The 14,387-nt window shown below is 41.3% G+C and overlaps 1 protein-coding gene and 1 long non-coding RNA gene across 3 annotated transcripts in view; one reads left to right on the forward strand and one right to left on the reverse strand.

The window, feature by feature from the left end:
• Positions 1-14,387, forward strand: part of LOC138051231 (uncharacterized) — a 46,986-nt gene that overhangs the window by 23,207 nt on the left and 9,392 nt on the right. For both annotated transcript variants that reach the window (XM_068897391.1, XM_068897392.1), the window contains exons 24-41: positions 239-557; positions 2,748-3,026; positions 3,314-3,595; positions 3,917-4,060; positions 4,135-4,192; positions 5,603-5,747; positions 6,266-6,356; positions 7,873-7,932; positions 8,284-8,341; positions 8,741-8,885; positions 9,400-9,490; positions 9,835-10,005; positions 10,498-10,539; positions 11,840-11,879; positions 11,991-12,135; positions 12,568-12,658; positions 13,448-13,630; positions 13,714-13,773. In XM_068897391.1, the coding sequence (XP_068753492.1) occupies positions 239-557; positions 2,748-3,026; positions 3,314-3,595; positions 3,917-4,060; positions 4,135-4,192; positions 5,603-5,747; positions 6,266-6,356; positions 7,873-7,932; positions 8,284-8,341; positions 8,741-8,885; positions 9,400-9,490; positions 9,835-10,005; positions 10,498-10,539; positions 11,840-11,879; positions 11,991-12,135; positions 12,568-12,658; positions 13,448-13,630; positions 13,714-13,773 (2,404 nt within the window). The remainder of the gene's footprint in view (positions 1-238; positions 558-2,747; positions 3,027-3,313; positions 3,596-3,916; positions 4,061-4,134; positions 4,193-5,602; positions 5,748-6,265; positions 6,357-7,872; positions 7,933-8,283; positions 8,342-8,740; positions 8,886-9,399; positions 9,491-9,834; positions 10,006-10,497; positions 10,540-11,839; positions 11,880-11,990; positions 12,136-12,567; positions 12,659-13,447; positions 13,631-13,713; positions 13,774-14,387) is intronic.
• LOC138051236 (uncharacterized) lies at positions 123-9,879 on the reverse strand. The gene is made up of 3 exons (XR_011132751.1): positions 9,680-9,879; positions 2,485-2,652; positions 123-530 (listed from the first exon to the last, which is right to left on the reverse strand). It is a non-coding gene; the product is annotated as an uncharacterized lncRNA (long non-coding RNA).

Raw genomic sequence — 14,387 nt, forward strand, 5'->3', positions numbered from 1 at the left:
CTAAAACCTCGGCCACGTTGGATTTTCCGCCCTTACTGCCGGCAGCATGTATTTGGTTTCTGTGTTGTGATTGGCTCAATTATTCATCTTCATCTGCTGTGATTGTACAAAGTATTCAATACTAACTTCTAGCTCTACGAAACTCATTTTAATTATCCACTTTTAGTTTTGTCTCTTTTAAGATATTATTTGAGAAAGTTCGTCTCATTTTGTTTCGTTTCTTTCACTCAAAATTAAGAAACCACGCCCACGCAAGGAAACTAGACTTTCTCAGGAAGATATTCCAATCCTGGCTGGGCTTTACCAAAGAGGTTCTTCAGCAAGAAATGCAGCAGTTTGCTACAACTCTGTCTGGCCTGGACTCTTCATTTGGTTCGTTTGCTGCTTCACCGTTCCGCAATAACCTCAGCTCTACTTTCGGGTCCACCTTCGGGTCGACTGTCGGGTCGACCCAAGGCACCGATGCGCTGGCCTCCTCTGGTTATGGAGCGTCAGGCAGGAGAGGGTCAGGCAGTGTTTTCACGTTTGGCCTGGCACACAAGGAAAGAGACGACGATGTAAGTTGATGGAGTTTCGTCAACAAGACTGTTTACATGGAAGGAGAACCGGATATGGAGGGGGCAGATCAATCAGTGCTACATAAATTTTGCTGTCTCTTGTTTTTAGTGATACAAAGCTCCTACCACTCGTAAGATCTGAGGCTTCGTCCACACTAATGCGTTTCGGTTTCGGTGTCATCGAAAACGCATCGATCGGTCCGCGTCCACACTACCGTTTTCGCAGCCTTTTCAACTATCCACACTAAAACGCTCGAAAGAAATGCGGTTGCGATATTTTCGGCAATTCCCTCCAGTGCGAGTTTGAAAACTGTAAACAACTTCGCTTTGGCTCTCTTGTTTTGTTCCAAAACCTTCTCGACCTTCGATGTGGTGTTCCTGCTCCAGCACTATAAATGGGAAGATCTTGAAAACAAATCATTTTCTTTTTGTACTAAAAACCAAGATAAGGTTGAATAGAGTAACGTTAAGCTCCGAACAAAATACCAAATATTTGCTAGTAACATTGTTTTCAAAGCCTGAGTACAACTCACGTGGTAGGGATGGCATCATCGTTTTCGTTTTGATGTGTTTTCGACAGTCCACACTAAAACGATATGTATGATGCATTTTCACTTCTATCCACTTTCTCGAGAGCGTTTTGTAATTTTTGCGGTTTCGATGAATACGCTCAGCGTTTTAGTGTGGATAGAAGTCCTGAACGCATCAAAATATATGCGTTTTCAAACGAAAACGCATTAGTGTGGACAGGGCCTTATTTCCATATAATCTACATTAGTAGGAAAACGTATACAACGGGCAAAGAACAACAAATATGGCGGTCTACCATTTTGCTGTTAAAACCGGCTACTTTCTTTCAGTTTCATTGGTTTGTTGTCCCTGTTTCTTTTATTTGTATCATTCTTTTCAACTAACACGAGGCTATAAGCTTTAAGCCTTGACTAACACCCTTATGTAAGGCTTGTTACTTAACTGTACGTAGTCAAGAGCCCAATACCGGGAGCCTCCATCTTCCATATGAACCCTCTGAGTGAACCCTGTCCCGTATCTTTTTATTTTTAGAAGCACCTCCCAGGGTGGGGTGGGGGGGGGGGGGGGGGCTTTTAGTGGGTGTTTTCACAATAGCCAATCGTAAGAGACCTTTAATCAGCCATTTGTTACGCTACATACGTATGTGACGTATGTGAACCAATTTACGTAAGTTCGCAGTCACACACGTCAAAATATACTAGTAATAGTTTTCACTAAATCTGCCCCCGCCTAAGATAATACGGATGGCAGTGGAGGCGTTTACCATTTAATATGTACTGCACATTATGATATCTTCAAATTATTTTACATTTAATTAGGTAGGTAAATGAAAGTGAAAGATGCAAGGAAAGGATAGGCAACAACAAAACAGCATTTATTTTTAATTTCCATTAACGTTTATTTGATACGCTATCAATGGAAAAGCAATCTACGTAATTTTGGAAATGCCTTGAAAATATGATAGTAAAACAGGAACAGGAACATTCAGTCACTAGAAGGCAACATTTCGCCGTCATCTTTTTCATCCAAGTGGTTCTTTTCACGGTACCTTGAAATACCATAAAATAAGAACAAATCTCGCTTATTATATTCGGATCGCTGATGATGATGATGATGATGTTGATTATTATTATTATTATTATTATTATTATTATTATTATTATTATTATCTGTGAATAACCGTTGTAAACATGATCGAAGATTGTTTGAAAATGATGATACTGAGACTATGCTTTTGTTTTCTGAGTTTGCGTCTGGCAGTTTTTGGTCGAGTCTGTCGCCCCTGTTCATTCTGATGTCATTTGTTGTCTGACAAATCGTCGCCACTGTTAATGATTTGTGCCTGAAAACTCTATTTCTGACCCCGGCAATTTGATTTTCAAAATAAATTACTCACCTTCAATCGCTATGCTGAACCTGCGAAAGATGTGACTTTCTGCCTCGTGACTCAAATTACCCAGAACACCTCGCGAACTCGGTGAACAATACCGATACCACCTTGCGTGCCCTGTTAAGCAATACCGATACCACCTAACGCGCTCGGTTGAGCAAATCAGCCAAAGCCCTGTGGGGGCAATTAGTTCTAAAAATAAAAATCCACGGGGTAATGGATTCCTGACCGCGTTCCTTCTGTAATGAAGAATTTTTGTCTACTTTCAGACTGCTTCCCTGCCAGGAAGAATCGATCAGATAGACCAGCTGCTCAGACCAGGCAGTCCAGCCACCCGAGTCATCTCCCCCATATCAATCTTAAGAGACTCCCGCCCCGTCTTTCCTTTGGCATTTAATTCAAACCAAAGCAGCCCCGCCCCAACCCCTAGTCCGGAGCAACACCTCCCGTCTACCCCTCCTATGAGGGATCATGACTTCTCTCCAGTCAAATCGGAAGATGATACTGGTATTCATTCAGGAAGTAGTGAATCTGACCATGAGCATGAGGTAAGGGGGCAGGGGTAGTGGGATTCAGTAAATGTGGGGGTGGGGTGGGTGGGTCAGTAGTTAAAATAGCAATTATCTTTTTGAAAATTTGAGTCTGTACACAATACTGTCTGCAATTTTCACCTGCGTTTTCCGTGGCCGTTGCTTAAATTTAGTTCTCCTCACAAGTCCTGATGTAGAACTATGCATAACAGAAAGGAGAAGATGCATGTTAATATTGAGCTTAGAGTGGTCAAGGCCTCAACACGAACATTCAACAAAAGTTTAATCTTGATTTCTTTTCTTAGGATGACCGTATGAGCACTGCTTCTTGTACTTCGTTTACGGGTCGCAGTACTCAAAGCGATGTACGAGACCGTGAATTAATGGCTACAGAAACCATACTTCACTGGCGAAACCTGCCTCTTAGTTTGACGTTTAGGACATGGCTGAAGTTCACACGACAGAGAAAACTGCAGAGAGAATTGCTGAATTATCTGACGGATAACAAAATCAACGAACTTATGGTGAAGACGCTGACAACTTGGAGGAGAGAGCTTCACACCAAGGTCACCGCTAGACAGCACTGGGTTAGAAACTCCTATTTGTAATTTTTTTCTTTCACTCGGGCTCTATTTCCTGAAGGCATATATTTTTTGGCTAAGAGATTGTCTTTTCCCTCGCTAAAACCCGACCGCGTCTGTTTGTTTTGAATTCTGATTGGTTCATTTCCTGGTCTGTGTCTGTTGTGATTGGCCGCTGAATATTTTTTCCCGCGCCTAGCGCCTGCGGCATCGATTTGCTTTGCGTTGTGATTGATATATTTGTTTGTCTGCGTCCACTGCAATTGGCTAAAATAGTTTTGATCTTGCCGACAATACTCAACTGACTGCCTTCAATTTTATTGGTAGCTTGACACCGCCCGTCGGAAGTATTTGAAGGCATGGCACGAGTACGCAGAAGTGAAGCGCATCCAGGAGGAGAGAAAAATGGAGGCTGATGATCATCGCAGGCTCGTGCGGCTAAGAGGAGGCTTTCAGAAGTGGAAGAAACGGGTTAGTTTGTTTGTATTTCTTTGAAGGCGTTCCTGGTAAAACGTGTTCTAATTTGGTTTTGTTTATACATCTAGTGTACCTCTAAGAAGAAGCTGCAAGATCTCATTGGACAGTGGCAGAAGAAAGCCGTTGGTATGAAAAATAAAGGGGGGAATTTTAATGGCGATTTCATTTCATTTCATCATCATCATCATCATCATCATCATTTGCACTGAATTGATTTCTATATTTTATCGTTTATGTGTCATATTATTGCCACACATTACAAAACTACACTAAATTGGCTCTCATTCTTCACTTTAGTCTTTTCTCGGTGTCTTCGTGGCGAACAAAGAAGACGTAACGTAGGTTCATACACAAATCTTTTCGTCGCAAAGCTTACGCACGGACAACGACGACATCTTCGAGAACGTTGTCTAAAAATACTATTTTCCGTTATTGTAATAAAATTGAGATTATTTCAAGTCGTTCGGCATGGAAAGTCTGTCTAAAACTTCCTTGAAAAAAAAATTGGTGAGAACGGTGTGGATCTTTAGGGTGAAAATTGAAATAGTATCGTCCGTTACTCACGTCGTCCGCCACAGCTTCAAATTTGATCATTTCACGTCGTTAGGGAGTTTAAGAAACCACGATGGCTACGGCTTTAAACCATTAGTTTGACCTATCCTAAGTGTTTCACGATGTTTCCATCTTGTTAATGTTGTACAATATGGGCGAAGTGTCCTATAACCAGATTGGTACGTACGGATTTGAAGCAAAGAGAGAGAAGGAAAGATTCACTGTTATTTGTCCACGTTGTCGTCAAAACCTGAAAATTAGTCATTTTACGTTGTTGCTTTGACGATTACGGGAGAGAAATGTACAAAAATGCTTGCCGCACGTGCAGCACGATCATTTGTTTGCTCTTTTAACCAATAATATTACTGTTTTTTGGCATTGTCGCTTCCGTAGCCGTCGTCGTTTCTTAAGAGGGAGCTTACGATCTACGACGGCGACGTCGACGAAAACGTCACCTCAGAATATAACTTTGCTCTAGTATAAGCCTCTCGCGATTATTCCATCTCGTTCAAATCGTAAGATGTAGGCGAAGTGTGTTAAAAGTAAATTGGTAAGAGCGGTTTCTGACTGAAAATACAGAATGGGAGATTCTCTGTTACATGCTCACGTTGTCGTCAAAACCTAAAATCTCGTCATTTCACGTAGTCGTCGTGCAGAGAACTGCAAAAATGTAAGCTAAAATCCGTGCCACACGTGCAGTACGATTATTTCTGCCCTTCTAACCAATGATATCATTGTTTTGTTGCGTTTTCGTCGACGTCGTCGCCGTAGATCTTAAGCTCCCTAAACTCCTTTGCGCAACGTCTCTTCCGCCTTCCACCCCTTTCCGCAAATCGCCATCCTTTTTTTCTAATTCTTGTGTTAATTTTGTTGGTAAATAAACCAGGCCCTACTAAGTTTTTACATAACACGGAGGTGGAGGAATGAAGTCTTCGCAAACCAGGTTAGACGACTTGACGTTGCATTCGTATTCTTTGTTTACAGTGACAGAACGGGACAAGGGATCCACCCACGTGATTCGTACGAAGCAAAACGACAGAAGTTTGCGCAAAGCTTTCATTTACTGGGCTCAGATGACGAGAAAGAGCCAGGAAGCCAAGCGATTTTACACGGAAAGACTTGTACCCAAGTAAGTTCTCGCTTCCGTTTACAGTTATTTTGTCATGGAAGGATTTTTCGTTTTCTGTCCTTAAATAGTGTCTTTCCGTAGAGTTAAACGCCTCACACTTTTTCGCCTTTCTCTTCGGGGATCTGGTTTTAATTTATCCCGCAAATTACATAAATTTTTTCAAAGCCAGCCGTCATTTGACCCACGGTCGAGCTAGTGAGATTTATTGGTTTATTGGTAAAATGACCACACAAACACCTCGGCTTTTAAATTCCAAAAACGTCTTAATTTTCACAACAGTTTAGGGCATCATTAACAAGAAAAGACCCGTAACCTGTAGCTACCTCAGTCGTAGGCCGATTGACTGCTTCTCCAAACAGTTTACATAGAACAACGAAAATTTGGAGGAAAGAACCGCTAAATATGTTTGACGTTTTTTGAAACTAGGTGGACTTAAATTGGTAGTGCTTTTTTTGAGAAAAGGCCTTTTTCAGACCTTTTTACTCAAATGTTGACGTCATTTTCTGTTTTTTACTTAGGTGTTTTTCCGCATGGCATGTTCTGGCCTCCACAAGAGTCACCAACAGGCGAAAAGTAGTGCTGTTTAGCGAGAGGAGACTCCTGACAATGGTAATAAAAGCGACGAAATTGTCTGTATGATTGCAACGAACGGAAGCCTGAGAAAAACTTAGTGTGATTTTCAATTACTGAAGTCTGTGAAACCAAAACTATAGTAAATAATTTGGATCTATCACAGCAGGCGCTGAGAATCAAACGAGCCAATCGTAATGCAGAGCAAAGAAATGCGTCCGTCGTCAAGAGCGGGAAAACACGTACTTAGCCCTGATTGGCTGAGAATTTGGCACGAGAGTCACTAGCGAAATCAGTAGGGAGTTTAACAAACGACAATAGGGAGCTTACGAAACGAGGACGACGACGGCTACGAGGACTTCATTTAAAAATACAAATCCGCGTTATTCATATCACTACGAAACTATTTCATGTCGGTCGGCGTTAAGGATGTATAGTAACTGACAAGGAATTAAACTGGTATGAGTAGGTTATGAGCGTAGAAAGAGAACTGAAAATTCATCGTCATGTCATCGTCCTCCACAGATCCTTGAATTTAGTCATTTCACGTCGTCATTTAGGAGATGACGGCAAAGAAATGCACCAAAACGTAAAACGCACGTGCAGAGCGTGTAGAGCCATTGTTTTTGCTCAATAAACCTATTGTTTTGTAGCGTCGTCGTTGCCGTCGGCGTCGTCGTTTCTTAAACTCCCTAATGGCGGTGGCAACGAAAACGCCACAAAACAATGATTTCATTGGTTAAAAGAGAAATATAATCTTGCCGCACGTGCGGTACTCTTGATAATAAAATGGAGCTTAAGCAAAGACAACGGCGACGGCAACAAGAACGTTACAAATTTGCATATTTAGTGGTCAAAAACAATAGCTTTGCACGCCCTGCACGTGCGTTTTTCACTTTGGTCCATTTCTTTGCCGTCGTCAGAAAGATAACAACTTGAAATAGCCAAATTTGAGGTTTTATCAAGGACGTCAGCACTTGAGGATAAATTTTCATTTTCTCCCCTAAATTCAGTGCCATTCCGACGAGTGTTACTTATGAGGAACTTCCACACCCTTTTCGTATTAAACTTTCACGTTCACGTTGCCGTCGCCGTTGTCGTTGCTTAAGCTCCCTAAAGACGTGAAATCACCAAATTGAGGTTTTCACTACAACGTGAACATACAAATGGGGCCCTTTCGTTACAGATTTGCACTCCGAAACGGCTCGACCCAATTTATTTTCAGGATAATTCGCCCACGTTGTTTGACTTGAACTCGATGAAATAATCGCGAAAGACTTTACGAGAGCAAAGTTATATTTTTAGGTGACGTTTTGGTCGACGTCGCTAAAGTCCCTAATGCATTTTCAAACCCATCGACTAATGGCAGGCGCGTTTCCAATCTCTGTACGGTGGCCAATTTACATTATCAACTCCGTTGATAAAACCAAATTTTGGTATGCTACTTCACCACCGACGCAGCATCACAGTTCCTTTAGAAACTACCCCCTTCATAAATTACAAACTTAAGTTTCTGGTTGTTTAATCATTTTCCTTTTCCCTCTGCTTTCATCAGGCCTTCAGGGAATGGCAGTCGCGTTTCCATGCTGTAAGTCTCGTGAGCGAGTTCATCGAGGTCAATAAGGCTGGTTTTGTGCCTTTATTATAGATGAAGTACAGTGGATCTACATATTCTCGAATCAATGTTTTCGCACCACTTTACTTACCGTCTGGCCTACAAAGGTTTGTTTGAGTTAAAAGAAAGTGTATCGAAACAATATCACCATTTTCTTGTCCTTATCCATGAGGACTAAAAGATAACGCTTTGCTGAGGTAAATACAACAACAGTACTTTCTTCCAAGTTGGTTAAAACAAATTTAATTGAATCGCTATGGTTTGTGGCAACGTCTCCATAGCATAGGGTATGTTTCAGTGACTGCACAAACTTTAATTATCAAAAATGTGTTCTTTACCTGTCCAATGCAGATCAAAGAAACTGACAGACTGTCGGAAGTTCTCAGAGGTTGGCACTCATGGGCAAATGGTCAGTATTTTTTTTCCTGTCACGTTAACGTTCTCTCTTTCCAGATTTCGAATTCCTCGAAAGCCTGCAAACGTTGCCGAGACAAATTGCTGCCACAGTCCCTCGGAAAAGAACCTTGTTTCCAAAATTGCGTATCAAGGATGACGGATTGGTTGACCTCTCAACATTTTGTCCCGGTTATATTATTCACGGCAAGAAGTCCATTAATTTTGAAGATATGTTTGTTGACTCGCAGGGTATACTCGGGGAAAAATCCCGAGTGGTCCCAACAGGAGTCGAATCCACATCGATCATCCGATTATTAGCTCGGATATTCTCATATAGCCACCGAGCTATTGGATGCTCTTCGGAGTTATAGGCCGTTATATCAGGCTCATTAATTCTGTTCTTCTGTTTTAGGTATGAACACTCGTAGAAAGCAATCTCGTCTTTTCCGTCGCTCCGTGGAGCTGAAAGTCATGCGAGAGATTTTCTTCGACTGGCTGGGCAGAGCACAACAGCTTCAGTTGGCGAAGAAAACGCACGGGACAAGTATCATGAGAAGGTAATTGAATTCGCGCTTCCGTTTTGCAAGGCCTTATCGGGGCTACAATGTATTTTTACCGATGTTAAAGGAACACAGTTACATAGTGTTGTGATTGGCCAAAACAGTGATTTACTGGAGGGACTAAATTGAAAACCTCCTCTTCAAGCACATATGAAAAAATTAAACTTTTTCCTTTTACCTCATTTCGCGCAGTGCTTTTTCTTTCTTTGCACCTCTCTATGACTAATGAAACTTTTCGCCCAGATCTACTTTTAATTTGATCCATGGATTAAGCAAAGTTTCCAAGATAATTACACTATCCAAACCCTAGAGACAGTTATGTTCTTCTCCCCGCTTCATGGGTTTGCGATCGAGATCAAGAATCCAAACAAAATCAAGGCGTGAGTCTTCATTTTGCGAGGAAACAAGCGAACTGCTCCTCTTGACGGAAAAGTTGTTCTTCACTATTATTTTTAACAATATATAATCGCACAGACTTTTGACGATAATCATGCACGGTTCTTTTGGGCAGTGTGTTCGTCTGCTGGAAGGACGTTGCTTTGGAAAGAGCTCGGAACAGACTTGCAATGCAGAAATTCAGGAAAGATTTGGCCGCCAATTTGGTAAGTGATAAATTCGATGTAAGTGGTACTACATACAATATGAAGCTAAAAATAAATGTCTGATGTGTGATAAAGTAAGTAGGTGAATAAGTTTTCTGTATCTAACTTGAACAATGGCCATTCTCTAATTTAGCTTCATGGTACTTGTTAGGATAACATTGATCTGTATCAGATTTTACGAGGACCTACCTCTGCCTTGAATACAGCGCTTCTCAGTGTAAGCGGCTTCAGTCGTGAATCATAAATAAACTATGCGGGCACCATTTTCGCAGTTCCACTGACGAACCAACTAACTGATTCAAGGAAATCCTACTGATGTGCTTGAATTTCTATTTTTACCGCAGGTCGCTCGAAGTTTCCGATTCTGGCAACAGCTCCTTTCCCATTCCGAGGTATCTCGCGCTCACAGCCAGCAGCGCGACCAAAGTGTCTTACGGGAATGCTTCGAGGAGTGGCGAAACTACACTCTGGAAATCCGAGCTGACAAGTACTTCGTCATAGCCGTACAAAAGAAGGTATGCCGTGAAACACCGCTTAGCTTTCAACGTTTGGTGTAAAATGTGAGTTCTTCCTGTTAGCAATTGTCTCCGGATGACATTTTTGCTTCCTCTTCAAAAAAATTAATTGGAGGAAGAAATAATTTAATTTGATCGTTTTAGCTGTCTTTTCATAATTATTATTGCTGGCATACATTTTATTGCCTTTTGGTTTCTTGAAAAAAATTGCTCGTTCAATTAATCTTAAACAAAATTAACCTTACTACCTCACATATATTTAAGAGAAAATCCGAATCCAATTTTTGTAAAACTTATTTTCCGAAATTGTTATCTATAAAACGTATTGACCGATACCTTTATCGATGTAAATTGTTCTTGGTTAAAATTGACTCAATGTTAATTAAATTTTAGACAGTGCATACTGCTTTTAACCCCTTTCAATTAAATTTAATATGAAAGTCTTCTCAGTCAGTCATGTTCTAGTAATTGAATTTCTATTTTCATTTACAGATGTTTCTATCCTGGTACGACGAGTACACAGCGAGGAAAACGGTAAGATCGTCAGTTGTTGTAGCGTTTATAATATTTATTATTATCATTTTTTGCCTCAACTTCTGCGACAAGAAGAGAGTTTTTTTTTCAACGCAAAGTAAACGATCACTTTTTTCTCGCAACTTGTGTCCCACAAAACCGAATTGCGAGACAAGGTGCACGAAAACTTGCTGTGATGTGCGCTGTAATGAGACTTTCGCGATTATACTATCTCTTCTAACTGGTTGGTTTTATAGATGATGAAATGAAGACTTAAGCGAAACAAACGGCTGACTGTTCTGTGTTCTCGTTCTACGGGTAAAGCGCTTCAACACTGAGGCTTTCGTTCGATAGGCCAACAATTTGGTTCTTTGTTGCGCTTGGCTATAAAAGGAAAGGAAAGGAACTTTATTTTAAAAGTGTCTAGTCGTTCTGGCGCTGGAGCACTAATTGGGGACACTGTAAATTGAAATTAACAATTAACACAAATCAAGTCAAATGTTGTTTTCTGAGGAGCGGGGAAACCAGAGTACGCGGAGAAAACCTCTCGGTGCAGAGTAGAGACCAACAAACTCAATCCACATATGACGCCGAGTCTGGGAATCGAACCCGGGCCACATTGGTGGGAGGCGAGTGCTCTCACCACTGCGCCATCCCTGCACCCCAAAATAAGATAGTTCACAGGCCGCACTGCTCTTTAATAGTCTTAACTAAGGAATCAGTTCAAACGAACCATAGAAGAGAACCCCAACTGACAGGGGTTTTACCTGAATGGGACCAAACCAGTCACTGGTCAGTGCGGGATTTGGGATTTGAGGCCGGCACACTGAGGCACTCGCTTCTGCATCCAGTTGTAATGTTATACTTGAGATTAAAATAATCCTGTGTGAAGGCAATAAAGACAACCTTTCCATTTCACCTCAAGAGAATTAGACCTCCTAAATGACATTGACTGACGTTTCGCCAACCTGAGCGGAAGTCATCTCAGAGTCAAGTGAAGTGACTTGTCTCTGAAGATGACTTCCGCTCAGGTTGTCCAAACGCAAGTCAGTGTGATCTCAAGCAGTCCTTCTCAGGACTACACTCACCCGGACGATCATACTTTACGTAATTATGATAAGTACTTATTGTATTGTAACAATGCAGTGTCTAGGCTTAAAATTTTGTCATTTCACGGAGTTGTTTTGTTAAAATGCATGCTGCACGTGCAGCACGATTTTTTTTAAACAGTTGTTTTGTAGCGTTGTCGATGTCTTGTTTATGCGTTAACACATCATCGAGATGAAACAGCCCAAAGCTCACAATTGTCTCTTTTTCGTAGACACGCCGCCTTATTCATACTTGGAAAACCAAAACAGAAGGTGAATGTAAAAGTTTAGTAACCTTATCGTATAACTTAAACAAGCAAGTCGACTTGCGTGTTTAAATTTGAGCTCGCTGAGTCTGAAGTTCTGTTTTTGGTATAATTGTAGAAGCAAAGGTTTTAAATACAAGGGCAATGCGTATTGCGAATGACACCGAAAAGAAACTCTTACGGCGCATGTTCACTCGTTGGGTACAAGAGGCTCACAAAGTACAGAAAGCCATGAACCACATTCACGCCAAGATCATGACCAGGTAAAATGTGACTAGGATTCATGTAGCTGAATGAACTCCATTGCTCTCACGCGTTTTTTCTTCAGAGAGAGTGTAGAATGATAGCTAAGTGATAGAGAACAGCGTTGAGATCTTTCTGCCGGTTTCCCGGCCCAAACTCCAAAGACGTCGTTATTTGTGATGATAAGCTGGCGCCTGAAACATTCCTGTAACTTACGACCGAAAGAAATCAAACCAACCTAGGTCACTCCTTTTTTGCCCTTGTTCTCGAGATAAGGTGCGAAAATTTTTAAAAGAAGTGGTGTCTATTCCATCCTATCATATGATTCCGTCCTTCTCGTCCGAGACAACAACAAACACCAAAGAGGTTCAGCAGTAGCGATGGTGGATATTCATTGTACTGAATAACTGTTGTGCCAGAATGTGTATAAATTGTCGCTTTTTTTGCTGTAGGGCTTTTTGCGGACTACGTCAATACGTTCAGTGTCGAGTTGAAAGGCGAAAAGTGTTGGAGAAAATTATCCAAAACAAGGAACACAAGCTGGTACGTAAATTTCTTGTCTGTGATGCAGACAAATTAACTCAATGTATGCACAAACTCAACCAGTCGTATGGGCAGCAAAGCTCATTCTTTTCTCTGGTGCAAATCTCGGGACTGTTATCCGTTCTTTGGAGAACGCGCAAATAACATGCTCTGGAGCCAACAGATTTCAAACGTAAAGTTAAAGAAGCATAATTCAGTTACAAGAAAACAACGAGAGTTGAACAGGGATCGCGGATACGATCTTCCAGCGGTCTTCAATCATCTTTTTCACGTGATTCCAAAAGGGTCACGTGGTGAAAAGGGAAATAAGAAGCTGTGTTTCAGTCTCTAAACTAGTAGAGTCAATTCTGAACTTGATTAATTCAATAACAGGGCATTGTTCAAACAAGTGTCGTAATACTTAAACAAAGAAAAGGCTCTTATCAATGACAACTCGATCAACCAATCAGAAAACAGGACTAAAAGCAATTTCGTGTAACGTGCTTAAAGGGCGGGAAAATGTGCCGCGCGTGTCATCGCGATTGGTTTTGGTTTGTTTCTCATTTATTGAAAAAAGGGACGTGAGATTTCTAAACCAGCTGCAATCAGAAAATTCCTTTCGAGACTCCTATGCCACGTGATTGGCTTAAAAATTTCGAGCCAAATTGTCCGTCAGGCAGAAGTAAAAGCAAGACTAAATGGGACTTTTCCACACACGTTTTCCACGATTACCGAAAACTGCCTTTGCAATTATTTTCGATTTCGATTGTTACGTTCTTAGAGTACCTTTTTTTGTTTATTTTCTGCCAGTTGTTGAGCTCTTTTAAAACTTGGAGACAGCGTTTTCAAAGAAACACGAGAAATATGGACATCCTTGAAGAGCATCTACTAAAAAAGGATGCGGAATTGCTACAGCGCTGCCTTGTTAGGTGGATGAAATTCATGCTGAGATGTAAAGCGGAGAAGTCTTACCAAAAGAAACTTGTTGCAAAGGTAAAATCACCTCAAAAACTTGATGGACGTGAGTTTTAAACTATTATCTCACGATAGTATTTTTTTTTTCATTTCATTAACAGACTTTTCGAAGATGGTGGTTTGCGCTTTACACGAAGAAGGGAACTGAAAAGCTCCAAGAGGTAGGAGAGGTTTTTTCTAAATGGTGTTTTGATGTCAGAGAAGCAGAACTGATACCATGTCTTCGAAAGGTCTGCAATTGAATGCCGTAAAAACACTTTGGCCAATCAGAATCGTCGCTGACAATCAAATCAGCTAATTGAAGGGCTGAGCGAAGGCATGTAGCCTGCACTATACGGGTGGGAAAACGCACGCGAGCAAGTCACTTTCACCCTTGCTTCTAATTGGCTGAGATATTGTCCCGAGATTTGTAAGCAAATTGCTCACAAATCATCCAGCACCAAAGGCCTTAAAAACGACCCAATAACCGACCACAACTCGCGCACGAAAAGAAGCGGACCGGAAGGATTGCAGAGCAACATCGTGAAACCGCCGCCCCGCGAGGTAATAGGGAGCTTAAGCACGCGCGTTTTTGAGACAAGGACGGCAACCGGAAGAGACCAATTCTCGTGACAGGACAGTTGTGTCTCCCAGATTTTTATACTAATCATCTCTAATGGATAAAAGAAACTTGACAATGAAATGTGGTTGTGTAACGACAAGTTAAAAGGGAAAACACGTCACTTCCGGTTGCCGTCCGCATCTCAAAAACGCGCGTGCTTAAGTTGCCTAATAC

This window comes from Montipora capricornis, chromosome 6, assembly GCF_036669925.1.
Source record: "Montipora capricornis isolate CH-2021 chromosome 6, ASM3666992v2, whole genome shotgun sequence".
Lineage (NCBI taxonomy): Eukaryota > Metazoa > Cnidaria > Anthozoa > Scleractinia > Acroporidae > Montipora > Montipora capricornis.